Below are 20,109 nucleotides of genomic sequence, written 5' to 3'. Positions count from 1 at the left end.
GTCTTCTCCAACACCACAGCTCAAAAGCATCAATTCTTCGGTGCTCAGTTTTCTTCATAGTCCAACTCTCACATCCATACATGACTACTGGAAAAAACATAGCCTTGACTAGATGGACCTTAGTCGGCAAATAATGTCTCTGCTTTTGAATATGCTATCTAGGTGGGTCATAACTTTTCTTCCAAGGAGTAAGCATCTTTTAATTTCATGGCTGCAATCACCATCTGCAGTGATTTTGGAGCCCCCCCAAAAAAAGTCTGACAGTGTTTCCACCGTCTCCCCATCTATTTCCCATGAAGTGATGGGACCGGATGCCATGATCTTCGTTTTCTGAATGTTGAGCTTTAAGCCAACTTTCTCACTCTCCTCTTTTACTTTCATCAAGAGGCTTTTTAGTTCTTCTTCACTTTCTGCCATAAGGGTGGTGTCATCTGCATATCTGAGGTTATTGATATTTCTCCTGGCAATCTTGATTCTAGCTTGTGCTTCTCCCAGCCCAGTGTTTCTCGTGATGTACTCTGCATAGAAGTTAAATAAGCAGGGTGACAATATACAGCCTTGACCTATTCCTTTTCCTATTTGGAATCAGGTTGTTGTTCCATGTCCGTTCTAACTGTTGCTTCCTGAGCTGCATATAGGTTTCTCAAGAGGCAGACCAGGTGGTCTGGTATTCTCATCTCTTTCAGAATTTTCCACAGTTTATTGTTATCCACACAGTCAAAGGCTTTGGCATCATCAATAAAGCAGAAATAGATGTTTTTCTGGAACTGTCTTGCTTTTTCCATGATCCAGTGGATGTTGCCAATTTGATCTCTGGTTCCTCTGCCTCTTCTAAAACCAGCTTGAACATCAAGGAGTTCACGGTTCACGTATTGCTGAAGCCTGGCTTGGAGAATTTTGAGCATTACTTTAGTAGTGTGTGAGATGAGTGCAATTGTGCAGTAGTTTGAGCATTCTTTGGCATTGCCTTTCTTTGGGATTGGAATGAAAACTGACCTTTTCCAGTCCTGTGGCCACTGCTGAGTTTTCCAAATTTGCTGGCATATTGAGTGCAGCACTTTCACAGCAGCATCTTTCAGGATTTGAAATAGTTCAACTGGAATTCCATCACCTCCACTAGCTTTGTTCATAGTGATGCTTTCTAAGGCCCACTTCACTTCCCATTCCAGGATGTCTGACTCTAGGTGAGTGATCACACCGTCGTGATTATCTTGGTCATTAAGCTCTTTTTTGTACAGTTCTGTGTATTCTTGCCACCTCTTCTTAATATTTTCTGCTTCTATTAGGTCCATTCCATTTCTGTCCTTTTTCGAGCCCATCTTTGCATGAAATGTTCCCTTGGTATCCCTAATTTTCTTGAAGAGATCTCTAGTCTTTCCCATTCTATTGTTTTCCTCTATTTCTTTGCATTGATCGCTGAAGAAGGCTTTCTTATCTCTTCTTGCTATTCTTTGGAACTCTGCATTCAGATGCTTATATCTTTCCTTTTCTCCTTTGCTTTTCACTTCTCTTCTTTTCACAGCTATTTGTAAGGCCTCCTTAGACAGCCATTTTGCTTGTTTGCATTTCTTTTCCATGGGGATGATCTTGATCCCTGTCTCCTGTATAATGTCACCAACCTCCATCCATAGTTCATCAGGCATTCTATCTATCAGACCTAGTCCCTTAAATCTATTTCTCACTTCCACTGTATAATCATAAGGGATTTGATTTAGGTCATACTTGAATGGTCTAGTGGTTTTCCCCACTTTCTTTAAGTCTGAATTTGGCAATAAGGAGTTCATGATCTGAGCCACAGTCAGCTCCCAGTCTTGTTTTTGCTGACTGTATAGAGCTTCTCCATCTTTGGCTGTAAAGAATATAATCAATCTGATTTTGGTGTTGACCATCTGGTGATATCCATGTGTAGAGTCTTCTCTTGTGTTGTTGGAAGAGGGTGTTTGCTATGACCAGTGCATTCTCTTGGCAAAACTCTGTTCGCCTTTGCCTTGCTTCATTCCGTATTCCAAGGCCAAATTTGCCTGTTACCCCAGGTGTTTCTTGACTTCCTACTTTTGCATTCCAGTCCCCTATAAAGAAAAGGACATCTTTTTTGGGTGTTAGTTCTAAAAGGTCTTGTAGGTCTTCATAGAACCATTCAACTTCAGCTTCTTCAGCGTTACTGGTTGGGGCATAGACTTGGATTACTGTGATATTGAATGGTTTGCCTTCAAAACGAACAGAGATCATTCTGCCATTTTTGAGACTGCATCCAAGTATTGCATTTCGAACTCTTTTGTTGACTATGAGGTCTACTCCATTTCTTCTACTACTGATAGTAGCTTTCTTAAATGCCAACAATCATTACTTAAAATTTTAACTGGGGAAATCACATTTACAACAAGAATATAAAGTACTTGGGAATAAGTCTAACAGGAACAACATACCATAAAGTACCTGGGAATCTATCAATCTAACAAGCCATATGAAGTGCCCATTTTGGACCAGATCATGGCTATGGTTAGCTCAAGACCTCCTGGTTCCCACTTTAGTACTCTCTGCATTGGATAGACTTTCACTCAAGAATATGACCCAATGAACACAGGAAACCAGTCAATCCTAAAGTAAATCAACCCTGAATATTCCTTGGAAGGACTGGTGCTGAACCTGAAGCTCCAGTACTTTGGCCACCTGATGTGAAGAGTTGACTCATTGGAAGAGACCCTGATGCTGGGAAAGATTGAGGGTAGGAGGAGAAGGGGGTGACATTCAACTTCATTAGTCATCAGGGAAATACAAAACCACAATGAGATACTACTGCACAGTCATTAGGATGTTTTTCTCAAAACAACAGAAAATAAGCACTGGTGAGAATGGGGAGAAACTGGAACCCTCACACACTGTTGGTAAGAATATAAACTCACCTGACAGTTCCTTAAGAGGTATAACACAGCATTATCGTATGACCTAGCAATTCTACCCAAGATAACTGAAAGCATTGTTTTTGCTCAGTTGGTAAGTTGTGTCTGATTCTTTGTGACTCCACAAACAGCAGCATGCCAAGCTTCCCTGTCTTGTACCATCTCCTGGGGCTTGATCAAACTCATGTCCATTGAGTTGATGATGCCATCCAACCATCTCATCCTCTGTCACCCCCTTCTCCTCCTACCCTCAATCTTTCCCAGCATCAGGGTCTCTTCCAATGAGTCAACTCTTCACATCAGGTGGCCAAAGTACTGGAGTTTCAGCTTCAGCACCAGTCCTTCCAAGGAATATTCAGGGTTGATTTCCTTTAGGATTGACTGGTTTGATCTCCTTGCTGTCCAAAGGACTCTCAAGAGTCTTCTTGAAAACATATGTCCACACAAAAATCTGTACATAAATATTTACCGCAGTATTCACAGTAGCCAAAGAGTAGAAATAACTCAAGTGTCCATCATCTGATGAATGGATAAAGTGTTGTACCAATACAATGGAAAACTACTGACCTATAAAAAGGCATGAGATACTGATGCATGTTCACCTGGCTAGAGGAAACTCCATCTCTATTCTACATGATGAACTGCACTGCCTTGCATATCCCACTCTCTGGCTTGGGCCCTTTCCTGGCAATCCTGCCCAGACCTCCTGCCACAACAGACCTACAGAGCCTGCTAGGCAGCCCTGTGCCAGCCCCTCCTGCTCTCCGTGGGGCCTTCGACTGACTCCTCTTCCTTTCCCAACTGGCACCGTCCCAGCGCAGTCATGGCAGACATCCAAGCCAGCATCAGCCATCCCTGTCACAACTTCTGCTCTCACCCTGCCAATCTGCAACTTCAAGAGGAGAACCCACCACATTAGGAGCTTCTGAAAGCGAGGCCAGTGCTAGAGTCTTCCACATTGATTCAGCACACAGCAGGGTGCCTGGAGGCACTGAATCAACACACCTCGTGGAGGAGCCTGGCTGCATTCTGGGGTGGCATCTTGGCGCAGTAGCAGGTCTCACATCCCTGTGCTAACTGGGATTGGCTCAGCTGCCAGGTCAGGGTTTGTGACTCAAGCCAGGCCCCTAGAGTACTTCAGCAATCACATTCCTTAATCAGCTCCCTTTGTCACCTGGCATGACTCCTTTTAACCCGAAACTGTCTGGCTGGTTCCTCACAGCCCAGCACAAGACTGTCTCCTCCTCCACAGGTCCCTCAGCCACCTCATGTGTGTACGTGATAAGAACAGGAACAACAGCTGACATGAATGGAGCACTGACTAAGATTCATACCGTCTCTCTACCAGCCTCTCAGCCATCCTGTCATTATCCTCAGTCAAATATGATGCACAAATGTTTACTGAAATGTAATTTATAAAAGCAAAGACCCAGAGTCCACCTTAATATCCATCAGAAGTCACGTACTGAAAACTATTTTAACTGCATAAGAAAATACAATATAAGGTTACACACATAAACAAGATAAAGATACATCAATCTGTGTTTCTAGTAAGAGCAGGATAGATTATTTGGAGCTCCCTTCCAATTAAGAACAAATGACACCACCCTTACGGCAGAAAGTGAAGAAGAACTAAAGAGCCTCTTGATGAAAGTGAAAGAGGAGAGTGAAAAAGTTGGCTTGAAGCTCAGCATTCAGAAAACGAAGATCATGGTATCCAGTCCCATCATTTCATGACAAATAGATGGGGAAACAGTGGCTGACTTTATTTTTCTGGGCTCCAAAATCACTGCAGATGGTGATTGCAGCCATGAAATTAAAAGACCCTTACTCCTTGGAAGGAAAGTTATGACCAACCTAGACAGCATATTAAAAGGCAGAAGCATTACTTTGCCAACAAAGGTCTGTCTAGTCAAGGCTATAGTTTTTCCAGTAGTCATGTATGGATGTGAGAGTTGGACTACCAAGAAAGCTGAGCACCAACGAATTGATGCTTTTGAACTGTGGTGTTGGAGAAGACCCTTGAGAGTCCCTTGGACTGCAAGGAGATCCAACCAGTCCATCCTAAAGGAGATCAGTCCTGGGTGTTCACTGGAGGGACTGATGTTGAAGCTGAAACTCCAATACTTTGGCCACCTGATGCAGAGAGCTGAATCATTTGAAAAGTCCCTGTTGCTGGGAAAGATTGAGGGCAGGAGAAGAAGGGAACGACGGAGGATGAGATGGTTGGATGGCATCACCAACTCAATGGACATGGGTTTGGGTGGACTCTGAGAGTTGGTGATGGATAGGGAGGGCTGGCGTGCTATAGTTCATGGGGTTGCAAAGAGTTGGACACGACTGAGAGACTGAACTGAACTGAAAATGGGCGATTTTAAAACACATACCCTTAATGGCCCTGAAGAACTCGCAAAATGGTAAAACAATAACAAGCATGGATGGCAAAACCTAAGAGACAGCAGGAAATCCAGAGATGTAGGAACCCGTGCTGGACAAATTTTGTCTTTGATTTTGGCAACCTTCCAAGACAGGAAAGGGGACTGTAGTTTAGGACCATGGCTACCTAAATTGAGGAAACTATTTAATAGAAAATTCTTTTCACATCAAACTGGGACACCAGAGGACCACATCCTTGGGGTTAAGAGTGACTCTCAAACAAACTTGCCCCCTCCCAATTCAACCTCCACAGGACTGCAAGAAAGCTGCCTTGGTGCTATGGAAACAAAGAGAAATAATTAGACATTTGTTTTAGGTGGTCCCAGGCTAATAAATATCCTAAGGCAGCTGACAAAGTCAAATAGAAATCTTCTCTGGAAGAAGGTACATTTATCCTAGACTTAGGCTTCAAAGAATCCCCACATAAATATTTCAAGGGCAATAGTAATACACAGCCAAAAATAACCAAGCACATGAGGAAATAAATCTTCCCTGGTGGGTCAGTGGTAAAGAATCTGCCTGCAATGCAGGAGACTGGAGTTCAATGCCTGGGTTGAGAAGATCCCCTGGAGAAGGCAATGGAATCCCAATCCAGTATTCTTGCCTGAAGAATTTCATAGACAGAGGAGCCTGGAGGGCTACAGTCCATGGGGTCACCAAGAGTCAGACACAACTTAGCAACTAATCAGCAACAGAGTGAGAACCATAGAAAAAGAATATAAAAACAAGCCAAGACTTGACTAGATTATTGGTAAAAAAGTCAAATTGGACAATAAACATATGAAAAGATGCCCAACTTTATTAGTAACCAGAATGATGCAAATGAAACCATAAAAATATAAAATCACACCCACTAGTAACTAAAATCATACTGAAGTCTGACAGTACCAAGTGTTGGTGAGGGGTGTGACTCAACATAAACATATCTATGCTGTTGATAGGAATATAAAATGGTACAACCATTTTATAGAAGATCCCTTGGAGAAGGGAAAGGCTATACACTCCAGTAATCTGGCCTGGAGAATTCTATGGACTGTATTAGTCCAGGGGGTCACAAAGAGTCAGATACAACTGAGTGACTTTCACTTCCACCTCATTCTGGAAGATGGTATGGCATCACTTGATAAGACTGAAGGTACAAACATTGACTACTTTACCCAGAAATGCCACTCCTCAGTAGAACCCAAGGACAGCAATGCTCTCTCACTCAAAAATCGAGAATCTCAAAAAGCTTTTGTTTATGTGATTTATATCCATTGATACTTATCCTTTAGAAAGTAAATCTGAGAAAAATCTAAACCACAAGAAGACACAAGCACATGTTCCATTAGCCACCAGAGTAACGTTATTACATGTCATATCAACTTCGGAAAACACTGTACACACACTAGAAAACAATGCAAAATGCATTTAACATCTTAGTGTTATTATGAAAATAGCTAGATCTTGTGGACTCCTGAAAAGGCCTTGGGGGTCCTCCAAGCGTCCCCAGACCACAGTTTAAGAACCAGTACCCTAGACGCATATATACAATGGAATACTAATCAGCCATAAGAACGAATGAAATGTCATTTGCAGCAACATGGGTGAACCTACAGTTTATCATACTATGTGAAGTCAGAACGAGAAAGAGAAATACTATATGGTATCAGTTATATGTGGAATCTGAAATATGGGACAAATGAACCTATCTATGATATAAAAACAGACTCACAGAGAACAGACTTGTGGTTACCAAGGAAGGGATGCAGGAGGGATGCAGTGGGGGTTTGGAATTGGCAGAAGCAAACTGGTGTATATAGAATGGGTAAACAATAAGGTCCTACTGTATTGCATAGGGAGCTATATTCAAAATCCTATGATAAACCATAGTGAAAAAAAATATATATATATATACACATATGTATAACTGAGTCACTTTGCTCTACAGAAGAAATTAACACAATGTTCTAAATCAACTATACTTCAATAAATTAAAAAAGAACCAGTACCCCAGAGGAACTTGTAGATATCTGCATAAGAATAGTTATGCCAGAACTGTTTGAAACGTTCAAAACCTGGAAACAACCCAAAAGGCCATCAATAAGATAATGAATTTTTTACTTGTGGTATATTCAAACAGTGGAAGAACGCATAGCAATGAAAATTAATGAGCCACAAATACACACAACAGATCATTAGTAATGCTGAGGGAAAAGAGGCAAAAGTCAAAAGCCTATATAGAGTGTAATTCCATTTCTACAAGGCTAGAGGACAGGCCAAACTAGACTGTATTATTCGGGGCCACATGATACATGGTAGAAGAATAAAGCAAAAAAAAAAAAAAAAAGACTACAGAAAAGGCAGGCTAGTGTCAGCTCTGAGGGGAGGATGGGGCTGTGACCAGTAGGGCACACAGAGGTCCACTGGGTACTGTCAACATTCTATTTCTTGGCCTGACTGGTGATGACACAGATCTTCACTTTATACTTGTTTGTTAAAGGCCTTGCACACTTTTCTATATGCCATATTTCACAATAAGGGGAAAAGCTATACACAGTTCAATACTAATAATGTGGAATACATATTTCTACAGAGAAAAAAATGCTTTTGAAATACTGTATTCTAGGGAATTCCCTGGCAGCCAAGTGGTTAGGACTCAGCATTGTCACTGCCAGGGCCCCGATTTAGTCCCTGACTGGGGAACTAAGATTCTGTGAGCCACACAGCGCAGCCAAAAAAAAGAAAGACTGTATTCCAATATGTTAAGAGCGGTTAACCTTGGGTTTTCCACATTTTCCAAGTTTACTACAAAAAGCACATATTACTTTTGTAACCATGTAAACACCTAGTATTGTCAGACTTCATTATAATTTTTAGCTTACAGGAGGGTATGCAATTTTATCTTATTACACTTTAATTTGCAACTCACCAATTACTAATGAGGTTGAATATCTTTTCATGTTTGTTGTCCAATTTGATTTCTTCTTCTATGAATTGCCTGGTCAAGTCTTTGGCTCATTTTTCTGCTTATTCTTTTTCAACAGTTCTCAGAAAATTGTAAAACATATTTAAAAAGACAAGGTCATCAGCTAAAATTGAAAACTAATAAGGATGAACACAAAATAGACGAGCCACCTGTGGGAATCTATGCAGAAAATAGCTACCTAAGGAAATTGGTGATGTGCCTGATCAAACCGGGATGAGCTCAAAGCTCACCAAGGAGCTGACCGTGCTTTCCTAGAGTCAGCTTGAGCTGCTACCACTCCATAAAGGTTAGCTGTGATCTGCTTTTCTCTAACGTGTATCCTGGGGCAATGTGACAATGACAGAACTTCAGTGACTCATGAGAAATACTGAAAATGAAGAGTGCAGTCACAAAGAATCTCTACAGCAGCCGGTCTCAGCCTTGGTGGCTCTGTCCCCAGGAGGCACTGGGAAATGTCTGGATTCATCTGGGGTTGGCAGACTTGTGGGGGGGACTCCTGGCATCTAGTGGGGAGAAGCCAAGAATGCTAAGTATCTTATGATGCACAGGAGAGGCCACTGCCAATGACTTCTCCAATCCTAAATGTCAACAGTGCCATGGTTGAGAAACCCTGATCAATAGCTGCTACAGTTTTTCCAGTAGTTATGTATGAATGTAAGAGTTGGACCATAAAGAAAGCTGAGTGCCAACAAATTGATGCTTTTGAACTGTGGTGTTGGAGAAGACTCTTGAGAGTCTCTTGGAAAGCAAGGAGATCAAATCAGTCCACCCTAAAGGAAATCAGTCCTGAATATTCATTGAAAGGACTGATGCTGAAGTTGAAGCTCCAATACTTTTGCCATCTGATGCGAAGAACTGACTCAGTGGAAAAAAGACTCTGATGCTGTGAAAGATTGAAGGCAGGAGGAGAAGGAAATAACAGGGGATAAGATGGTTGGATGGCATCACCGACTCAATGGACATGAGTTTGAGCAAGCTCTGGGAGTTAGTGATGGACAGGGAAGCCTGGTGTGCTGCAGTCCATGGGGTCACAAAGAGTCTGACACGACTGAGCAACTGGACTGAACTGGGGGTAAAAAGTGCTCAACCTTCCATGACCCTTCTCCACGTGGAAACAGCGATTGGCGGAGAAAGGCAAATCCCCACGCTGTTCCCCCTTGACAGCAGTGCTCCAAAAGCCCTTGAGACCCACCATGCAACTACCTGGGGGAGGAACTTCTAGCCAGAGGGGAGGACAAACATGAAGATGCCAGAGCAATGGAGTGCTTAGCATATTGGAGGACCAGCAAGCCAGCCCCAGGCAGGGGTGGGAGCCAAGGTCAGAGAATGGGTAGTGCCCATTCTGTTGGGACTTGTAGGTCACAGTAGGGATTTAGATTTATTGTCATTACAACTGGAAGCTGTTGGAGGGTTCTGTTGCTGCGTGGAGGCTGGAGTGTAGGGGGCAGAAGTGGACTCAGAGACACTTGTGGGAAAGTCACTGCCAGTCACAGCCAGGGCTCCAATGAGAGGGTACGGTGGCCCAGCCAAGGGAGGTAGCCAGAGAGGAAGTCAAGAGAGGTGGAAGTCTGGATGAGTTGAGGGTGGTCACAGGTGAGTCTTCTGACAGTTCAGATGCGGGCTATAAGGAAAATAGCCATGGAAAAGTGGCCAAAGCCCCTAGCAGGACGGATTGCCAGTTACACAGGTGGGAGGAGCAGGTCTGTAGGCAGCCAGCAGCAGCTTAGGCTCTCACCGGGTCTTCTGTGATGCCAATGAGCAGGGATCATGTTAAAATAAGTTAACATGGCTGTGCAGGGCACAGGTCGTTTGGTTGCTGGATTGTGAGGAAGTCTGGAAATCCTGAGGAAATAGTGAGGACTTGGTGGGAGAGAAGAGCTGAAATGGAAGGATTTCAATAACTTTTAACACCAGCAAGGCATCAGACGACCATGTGGGGAGGGTGAATGCAGGAGCCTGAAGGTCAAGAGAGATCAGGACTGGGGATAGAAACTGAAGAGTCAAAAGCATGCAGATGGGATTTCAGTTCAAGCCATGAGGCTGCTGAAAGCACCTGAGAAGCAAGCACAGGTAAAGCAGGTGGACTATGTCCAAGACATGCCCAGGAGCCCTGAGGCAGAGAGGAGAAGAAGAATGAGATGGCAAGGAATGACCACTGTGGCTTACAGAAGTCAAGAGGAGAAAGTGCTTCCAGGGGAGGGCGTGATCAGAGGTGTCAGATGACCCTGCGCTTTAGCCACACTGAAGTTTTCATTGACCTTGGCCAGGAGCAGCTGTGGGAGAGGGCTGTGAGGTCAAGTGTGAGAAAGAAATTAATGGGACTCCCAAACTACTACAAGTCCACATGGTATGGTGTATTTTACCAACAAAAGATTGAAACAGTTTTTGTTCCTTTCTTTTTAGGTATTACTACTTTGGATTTTTGCTCCCCTCCACCCGACCTTTGTTTTTTAGCTAGATTATAGAAGAAGGAGACGACAGAGGATGAGATGGCTGAATGGCATCACTGACTTGATGGACGTGAATCTGAGTGAACTCCGGGAGTTGGTGATGGACAGGGAGGCCTGGCGTGCTGCGATTCACGGGGTCACAAAGAGTCAGACACGACTGAGCGACTGAACTGAACTGACAGAAGCAAATGAATGAATGGTGAGAAAGAAAAGATAGCCTAGAACTCTGCAAGAGGCCAAGGGGATATGAAGAACAACAAAATTAGAATTGCTCCTGGGACAGTTCTTCCTCTCAGCTCATTGGGACTCAACCCAGCTCACTCATTCAGCGGGCACTTTGGCTCTGGTCAATAAAAACTTTTGTAAATGGAAACCCTGAATGCTCATTAGAACTCAGGCTAGCAAGCAAGAAAAGTGGCCCTTGGGCAGGTGGCCTCTTTCCCATTCTCCTCCCCTCCCGGGAGCCTAACTTTGCTAATTATCTTGATAACACATCCTGTTTGCAGTAGCAGTTAATTGGCTACTCCAACAATTCTGTGAGGCCAAAAAAGCAGAGAGGTCAGCAGCCTCTTGGTGCAGATAAGGCAACTGTCGCCAGCAAATGGTGGGGCCACACTGGAATGCAGGCCCTGTGTTCATTCCGTCATCCCAGGCTAGTTGAAGCAGCAATAAATGTGAAAAGGAGGTCAGAACAAGCTGCCTGTGGCCTTGGCACTGTTTGGGGGGTCATGAATTCTGCACTGCAACAATGCTTCCTGCTGAGGGTACCACCTCTCATTTGGAAAATAATCCCACACAGAACCACCTTGCAATGCCAGCCAGATGCTGTCTGGCTGCTCCTTTAAACAGATGTTCACTGGGCGGGGCACTCTGTGGGCTTCCACAACAGTTTTCAAAGTGTTTTCCTTTCAAAGTTACAGAACCCTCGGACATCGGATGAGCAGACCCAGGTAGGAAATGAACAAAAACAGAGCTGAAAACCACCTGAAGGTGCAGTGGCCGTCCAGGCCCACCCAGTCCTGCTGTGGTCCTCTCCCCCAACCTGCCTGGGGACAGAGGGGAGCCTGCAGCACAGCCCACCTCCTCAGCAAAGGGGCAGGCACCACCCAGACAAAGAAGGCCTGGCTGCTGGCCACAGACTGCACCTGCTTTCAGTGCAGCTGTTAGGACAGGAGGGGGAGCAAGGCCTTCAGGGGACACATCCTGGGACCCTGGATACAGGTGGCCCCCCACACAGGGCACAGTCTGAAATCTTCTTGTGAAGCAGTTTAAAATCAAAGCCAGGCAAAAGACCACAGACCGCTTTTCAGAGCCCTCATACTGCTGCTGCTGCTGCTAAGTCGCTTCAGTCGTGTCTGACTCTGCGCGACCTCTAGATGTTTCAAAGTGTTCACTGCTGCACCAGGAACGTCGTGTTCAGGCCCTCAGTCATGTCCGACTCTTTGCGACCCCATGAGCTATAGCCTGCCAGGCTCCTCTTGCCCATGGGATTTCCCAAGCAAGGAGACTGGAGTGGGTTGCCACTTCCTTCTTCCTGACTCTGGGGATCAAACCCGTGCCTCCTCCATTGGCAGGCGGGTTCTTTAACACTGAGACACCTGGAAAGCCCTAACCACAATCCAATTTTCTGCACATTTATTTTAAAATCCTGAACTCTGAGTAGATTGGGGATTGATTTAAAATGGCAAAATAGGGCCTTGCCTGATGGTCCATTTTATGCCCAGAGTCCGAGTCCCCAAAACTGAGAGAATAAGACGTCCATAGCAATGCAAAAGCATAAAGGGGTTTTATTTCTAGCTCGAGCTAGGGCTCCTGCCACATCCAATACAGTGGAGTGGAGCAAGGAGCCCCAAGCCCAGATTTACAGCAGTATTTATAGGTTTTAGAACAGAGAGTTGGCAAGGGCTGATTGGCTGCAGGAGTTTCCTAGTATTTACTAATTGGCTAATCTTTATTGGCTGCAGGGGTTTCCTGGTATTTACTAATTGGCTATTGGCTGCAGGGGGATGTCTTTTACGTCCTGATAAACTCAAACCAGGTTACGGGGAGTATGCTGATTAGACAAGTCCTGGCATCCGCAGGGATGACCTCACTGGGCAATGACTCAGCCTTTCCTGTGAGTCCTACCTTAGTCCCTGAAGCCTATCATGGCGTTTGTTAGGTCCCAACAGTCCAGTGGCTAAGACAACAGAGGAGGCTTGGGTTCCGCCCCTCCTTGGTCAGGGAACAACATCCCACATGCCTCAACAAAGACCTGGTGCAGCCAAATAAGTTAATTAAATGGCAGATGAAAACAATACAAAGGAAAATCACAAGCTATGTTTTTTCAAGATCTACCCTTAGCTTCTCCTAGCTTCCTCTTGCTGCTGTAACAAATGATGCCAAATGTAATGCCCTAAAATAACACATGCTTTTTTCTTACAGTTTGGGAGGTCAAAAGTCCGTAGTCTCACTGGGCTACATTAAGGTGTCACCAGGGCTTCATTCCTTCTGGAAGCTCTAAGGGAGAGTTTGTGTGTGTGTTCCTTGGCTCCTTCCATCTTCAGAGCTGACCCCAGCCAGCTGAACCTTTCTCTCAGGACATCACATTGACCGTGATTTCTCCATATTTAAAGGAATCTTGCCCTTTCATTGGCCAGCATAACCCAGGAGAATCTTATTTGAAGCTCAGCTGATCAGCAACCTAATTTCATCTGCTACCTTAATTCCCCTTTACTATTGGGGGAGGAGACAGATAGGCCCTGGGTTAACCTGCTGCAACCAGTTTCATGCTGATCCTTTGACATAAACTACCAATAGGGATTAAGCACCCTGACTGGATAAAAGACAAAGCAGCCTACAGCAGCCGCCTCATTTTTGTGGTCGACAGTTACCAGCTTGACACACACACAGAAAGGGCCCCAAGTCATCCTCTAGTAACCTTGGACACACTGTAATATTATAAGATCAACATTGTGGCTTCCTCTCCTCCCAGAGGGTTCTGCTCTGGTGCTCACTGGAAAAGATCCAAAATTGTGCTTGGTGGAAGCCCAAATAATGAACTGCAAATGACACGATCATAGGGGACACAAAAGGAGGGTCACCCAAGACATAGCTACCCTACTCCACAAGTTGGTCCGTGTGCTCTCTCACGTGTCCTGTGTTTCTAACAAATTCTGTAGCTGCTTTGCAATCTTGGTCTGTCTGTTGAATTCTCTCTTCAAAGAAGACAAGGACCAACGTCTCCTTGCCTGCCAAAATCACTATGTAAACTCAAGCAGTCAGAAGTTCCAGAGACATCTTTGGGAGCCATTAGAATTCTGCCTCCTATAGCTTCCTGGGCGTGCTCGGCATGCTAAAGTCTCTTCAGTCATGTCTGACTCTGTGTGACCCCATGGACTGTAGCCCACCAGGCTCCTCTGTCCATGGCATTTCCCAGGCAAGAATACTGGAGTGGGTTCCCATTTCCTTCTCTGGGGGATCTTTCCAACTTAGGGACTGAACCCACGTCCTTTATGTCTCCTGCAATGGCAGGCCGGTTCTTTACCACCAGTGCCACCTGGGAAGCCCCTATAGCTTCCGAGCTGCCAACATTTGGAATCCTGACGTGCATAAAAGGTTTTCTCACCCATTTCTACTACCTGTTTAGGATGGCTTTCGGCTGTTACATGCAAACCAAGCCTGGCCAGTCAGTGAATCTGTGAGGCAGCCTCAGGGAGGGCCAAGCCTGGGTTGGTGAACAGAAAGCCCCACAGCTCGCCCCCTACCTCGACACACAGAGCAGAAGAGGAATAACATCGAGTGCAAAGGGTAGGAGCAGGCACATAACAAGGAAAGCACCAACACCAGGTTGGGGAAGAACCCAGAACAGGAAAGTTAGCTCACCTGGAAAGGATCTTTCCTGAACTCACAAAACCAAAAATCAACTGCTCCCCACACTTCCCTGCTCAGCCAAAGAGCCTTGTTACCTTCATCAGAGTCATCTCTGCTGGACGCAGCTTGAGGCTCTTCCTCAGTGCCTGGTGACACCAGCTCCTGGCCAATTTCTGTGTGTGTGTTTAACAAACACACACATTTTTGTTACCTGGTATCCAAAGTGATGGAGGGGTCGAGGATGGGACCTTTGCCAGTGAGGAAGGGGTTGAAAACCAATCAAAACAGGGCAAACTAAAAGGCAAAGAGTCCCTAGAGCCTGCTAGTCCAGTGCAATGACTGGGGTGCATAAGGGCATCCCTGAGCCATGCAGGACAGGGAAGGGTCCCCCCTGCCTAGGATGCACCTTTGCAGGGACCATTCCTGCACTCAGGCAAGCAGGGTGAGGCAGTCCCAGGGCACACTGCAGATGCCCCTGCAGCCTGTCTGGCTCAAACTCAACAGCCCAAGTCAGCCCACAGGGCTTCTGCCTGAATCCCAGCACCACCAGCACTTGAGGCCAACCTGTGCACACATGCACTCCCTTGCCCAACCAGCGCCAGAGTCACATGCTGCCACCTCCTTCATCTCTTCTGCTTGGACTAGAGTGAATTTGTTTCAAACAGAAATATAATCCACATATTGGTCGGCAGTGGCTCAGATGGTAAAGAATCTGCCTCCAATGCAGGAGACCCAGGTTCAATCCCTGGGTAAGGTAGATCCCCTGGAGGAAGGAATGGCAACCCACTCCAGTATTCTTGCCTGGAGAATCCCAAGGCCAGAGGAGCCTGGGGAGCTACAGTCCATAGGGTCACAAGAGTCTGACATGACTGAACAACTAAACAACACAATAATCCACATACCACTCACTCTTTTAAAGTACACAATTTAGTAGTCCTGGTACATTCACAAGGTTGTACACCTACCACCTCTATCCACTTCCAGAACATTTCCATCACCCTGAAAGGAAACCCTGTACCTATTCAGCAGTCACTTTTCATTCTCCTCAGACCCCAGCAACCACTAATCTACTTTTCGTCTCTATGGATTTGCCAGCTCTGGACATTACATCTAAATGGAATCATGCCATATGTGTGCTTTGGTGTCTGGCTTCATTTAGTATAATATTTTCAAAGTTTGCACTGTGTAAATTTTGCAATAATAGTTACTGACACAGAGCTCACTTGGAGCCAGGTGTTGTGCTAAGTGCTTCATCCCTTTGTCCTCATTTAATCATAATAACAATTCCATGAGGCAGATGGTGATATTATCCCCATTTTTTCTAGATGAGGAAACTGAGGCACCAAGAATTTAAGTGACTTGCCCTGCGTCATGGTAGTTCTGGCTGGGCAGGCTGGCTCTGCAGCCCTCTTGGCTGGGCTACTTCTTTAAAAAAACAAATAAACAAACAAACAGGTTTTTTGGTGGGGGGCGAGGTATGTAGCATGTGGGATCTTAGCTCCCCAAGCAGGGACTGAACCTATGTCCCAGACATTGGGCTCAGAGCCTTAACCACTGGACCACCAGGGAAGTCCCTGGGCTACCTTTCTTTAAGGTAGCAGGCACTTGGCTATCTGCCAACACGTTCATCATAAATTCTTCACCACGTCTCACATTTCTAGGACGTGCTCCATCCCTGGGTATATCTGCATTTACAATCCCTCCTTTGCTTATGCAGATAAACCTGAGTTCAAGTCCAAAACCTTTCTGGACCACGTGTTTTTCATCCAAGCTATGGGTTACCACTCAGTTACTTTTCAAGGCTGTATGCAAACAGCCACTGTGGGGGTAGTTAGGAAATGTAAATGAGTGAGGCACTAAGGGCCTGGCACGTGGAAGACACAGAGGGAGTGGAGCTCTTGTGCGATTGTCACCCACCTGTACCACTGAGATCCTTCTCCCAGAAAGTCAAAAGCACAGCTTCCCATTTCTGTCGGTACAGACAGGTGACATACCTGTCCTCAATTTTTCAAAACTAGTAAAATACACAGTGGACTAACAGGAATGCCTTAACCGCCTTCTCAACTCCTGGGAGCCTAAAGTCTGTCTTGACATGCCAGAGCCTGGAAGGATTTCACACATTGCTTCGAGGTTCTGAGCATTTTCTGAGTCCTGCCGGGCTCTCTAAGTCACACTTCATTACTGAGGACCAAGAAGAAAATGGCTCTTGGACAGGCACACCTGATCCACCACTTTGGGGCTTCCGGAGAGTCAGTGGGGACCTGAGACCAGCTCTGAAAGTGCTCGGATCCCCCGAGGGGACCACCAATGCAAAACCCAGATTTGTCACCTTGATCTGCACAAAAGAACCAGGAAACTGAGTCCCTACCTTGAAGCAAAAGATCGTTCTGGTTCAGCGTTAATTGAAATGTAAAAAGATCACTAGGAAGCCATCCTAAATGGGTGTGATCCTGGGTCTCCAGGGGCCTCTCATCTGGTAAGTGGGGATAGTACCTAAGAAGCCAAACTCCTGGGGCAGTTAAAGCGTGTGTCTGTATGTGAAACTGGATGAGCAAACCAAGTCACGTTCTGGCTTTCCCAAGGGCACTTGGCCAGTAAGGCGTAGGAGGGCCACCTCCAGGTGTAAAGGCATTATGCCTAGCGCTTAAAAGCAAGAACTGGAATTAGACAGCCTGGAATCAAATTTCAGCTCTGCCACCTGAGGCAAGTTACTTCACCTGTGTGCCTCTGCTTCTTCCTCTGTAAGCTGGCTGCACCCCTTCGCAATTTCCTCCACCACTCTATAAATCACCCAGTGTAACCCATGATGGTGAAAACCTGAGACCCGATCACTTAAATTCCTCATCTTCTCAAAGTGCCTACCATGTTGAAGACTTGCAGAAGACAGCCTTGAAGGCAGTATCCGTTTTCTAACTTTTTTGGGCTTCCACTTCCAGCTGTTCCATATCATTAGATGCATGTCAATCAAGTGATCAAACTTTTTTTTTTTTGCCACAAATGGATCATAAGCAAAATAAAAATTGTAACTCCAAAGAAAAAAATGGAACAAAAGTCAACAACCCTGTAACCTGCTTTGTTTTGCTTCACTGTGCTGACAACATAGTATATAGACTATGATCAGTCTGTGCTCATTTTCTCCCCCACCAAGATGTCAGCTCCACAAGGACAGAGCCTGAAGTTCGTCCACTGCTGCAGCATCCGTGTCTAGAATGGCACCTTTGTAGAATGCTGAATGGTCCTTCTTTTCTAGACTCCAGGAGGGTTGACCACATGAGAAACATTTCTGCATCTTTTGCAAAACTGCCTTGGACTGTCTACTGTTTCCCAGTGTTCCTTATAATAAAATAACCCACACTAGAATGCAGTTATAGGACACGATTTTGTTTTTGCTGAGCTCATGTGTTTTTCACTAGCTAAATCTGCCCTTGTGTCAGGAGAGCTCAGAGCACAATTCTGCGCTCAACTCCAATGTTTTCCTCAACCTCTTTTTCTGAAGAGGAAATGAGATAAGCAAGCTAAGAACATTTTGCTGGGACTCCTTGGCGACCCTATTTTTAGCCACAGACTGCATTTATTCTAAGATGCTTGTCAAACTTGAATGTGCCTGTGACCTGGGGAGGTAGTAAAAGCAGAATCTGACTCAGCAGGTCAGGGGCGGGGCCTGGGATGCGGCATCCCTCACTAGTCCCAGACGATGATGCTGCGGGTCTTGGAACTTGCTTTCTTGATCTGGTAGACTTGCTCTCTCCTTCTCCTGGAGAAAACATCACCAGTGGCTCGAAAACTGGAAGGGGTGCCAGAAGCAGCTGCGGGGGCTCGGACTTCCACACCGCCGTTCCCCGTCCACCCCCATCCCCGCCAAGATCCTGACAAAGTAGGAGTGAGCCCCAGAGGCTCCTCGGGTGCTTCTGCTGCAGGTGGCCTAGAAACACCTTTGGAGAAGCCTTGCTCAAGGGAACGAGTGCTCTCTTCGTTTTCCCAACGGCAATCTCCCGGGGACAGCTGTTGTCACTGGTGGAGAAACCCTGTTCAGGATTTTAAGGGGGGACGCTATCGCTCTCTGTAGCCGGGCACCAGGAAGGGTCCGGGTCTCTTCCCACCCACCACAGGGGTCACAGCAGGGTCGGCCCTCTACTCGCAGTTCTAACCCAACGTCCTGCACGGCCCCGCCTGCCCCCCGGCGGCCTCCGCAGACGGCCCTCACGCGGGGGCCGCGCCGCTCATGCGCACCACCGGGCCCTTGGGGCACCGGCCCCCAGCCCCGCCGGCCTACAGGGCGGGGACCCCGCGTGCCCCCGGCCCGCCTTACCTCTCTGGACAAGTGTGGCCAAGGAGAAAGCGAGGCAGATGAGGCACGCCCAGCGCCAGGCCACCATGGCTGGGAGCCGGCGGACGGGGCCCAGAGGAGCACAGTGAGCGCGAGAGAGCCCGAGGGGGAAGGTCTGGGAGGAGCGGGGAAGGAGGAGGAGGAGGAGCAGAAAGGGGAGGAGCCCTCCCCTCACTGCAGGGCCCCGCCCAAAAGCGCCGCGCGCGCGCGGCGCGGCCCTGAGAGGGCGGATGGGGGCGCGCACGAGCTCTGGAGCCAGGGCGTGCCGGACCGGTGAGGTGGGGCGGGACCGCGACTGTGGCGCGAGGGGCGGGGCGAGCCTGCAGCCTCGGGGGCGGGACGGCGGCGCGGGGGGCGGGGCCGCAGCCTGCGGGCGGTGCTGGCGCTTGAGGGGCGTGGTCCGCGGGCACCAGCAGGTTGAACGGTCTGGGTCCTGGCCAGCGCCGGCGCGCGACTTGCGGGCCCAGTCACACCCCGCCCTCGAGAAGGAAGTCTTGGAGGTGGGCCCTGCGGCCCTGGAGCTGTGAGTCAAAAGTGACTGGGAAAAAAAAAAAAAGAAAAAAAAAGTGACTGGGGACTCCAATTAAAATTAATTAATAAAAAAAAAATTTTTTTAAGTGACTGGGGAGCCGGAGGCGCCGGCAGCGAAGGTGTGCAGTGATTTCCACCTGGCGCGCGGGACACCTCCAGGGTCAGAAGCTGGACCCGAGGCGGCGCACGAACCTGGTGCGTTCTGCCAGCCTGGTGACCTTGGACAGGGCTCTTCCCCTTGTGGCCTTGGTGTCCTCCCGGTCAAGAGCTGTTCCCTGGGGGTCCCTCCAGCTGCGGCGCCAGGACCGGGCACCCGCGCTCCTGCCCCTGTCACCTTGGCCGAACTTGCTTGTCAGAACCATGGCTGCACTCAGACTTGGCTGATCCTGCAGTAGAGCCCTGCCCAGAGATGGGAAAAAAAAAAAAAAAACAACCCGTTTTGATGGCTGGCAAACAGCGGCACGTCTTGAGGAAGTGAGCCTGAGGCCGGGGGCCGCAGGTTCAGGCTAGAGGGAAGTTGAGGGGCGACCTGCAGCCAGAGCGCCGCGGGCCCCGGGGACGAAAGAGGGCCAGGGTCAGCTCCCCGAGGCTTTGATGAATGCACTGAAAGCGCCAGTTCACATCTGCAGCGGCGATCTGTAAATG

The 20,109-nt window shown here is 47.0% G+C and overlaps 1 protein-coding gene across 1 annotated transcript in view; it reads right to left on the bottom strand.

Annotated features, from left to right (window-relative positions):
- The window catches only part of CD99L2 (CD99 molecule like 2), a 139,376-nt gene extending 119,530 nt beyond the window's left edge, over window positions 1–19,846 (bottom strand). The window contains exons 1-2 of the mRNA XM_070290596.1: window positions 19,657–19,846; window positions 18,916–19,471 (exon numbers count right to left, since the gene is read on the bottom strand). Of these exons, the coding sequence (XP_070146697.1) occupies window positions 18,916–18,982 (67 nt within the window). The 5' untranslated portion in view covers window positions 18,983–19,471; window positions 19,657–19,846. The remainder of the gene's footprint in view (window positions 1–18,915; window positions 19,472–19,656) is intronic.
- Between the last annotated feature and the right edge of the window lie 263 nt (window positions 19,847–20,109).

This window comes from Ovis canadensis, chromosome X, assembly GCF_042477335.2.
Source record: "Ovis canadensis isolate MfBH-ARS-UI-01 breed Bighorn chromosome X, ARS-UI_OviCan_v2, whole genome shotgun sequence".
In the NCBI taxonomy this organism is placed as follows: Eukaryota; Metazoa; Chordata; class Mammalia; order Artiodactyla; family Bovidae; genus Ovis; species Ovis canadensis.
Note: the sequence above shows the minus strand (reverse complement) of the source record. Positions and strands in the feature narration are given on the sequence as shown.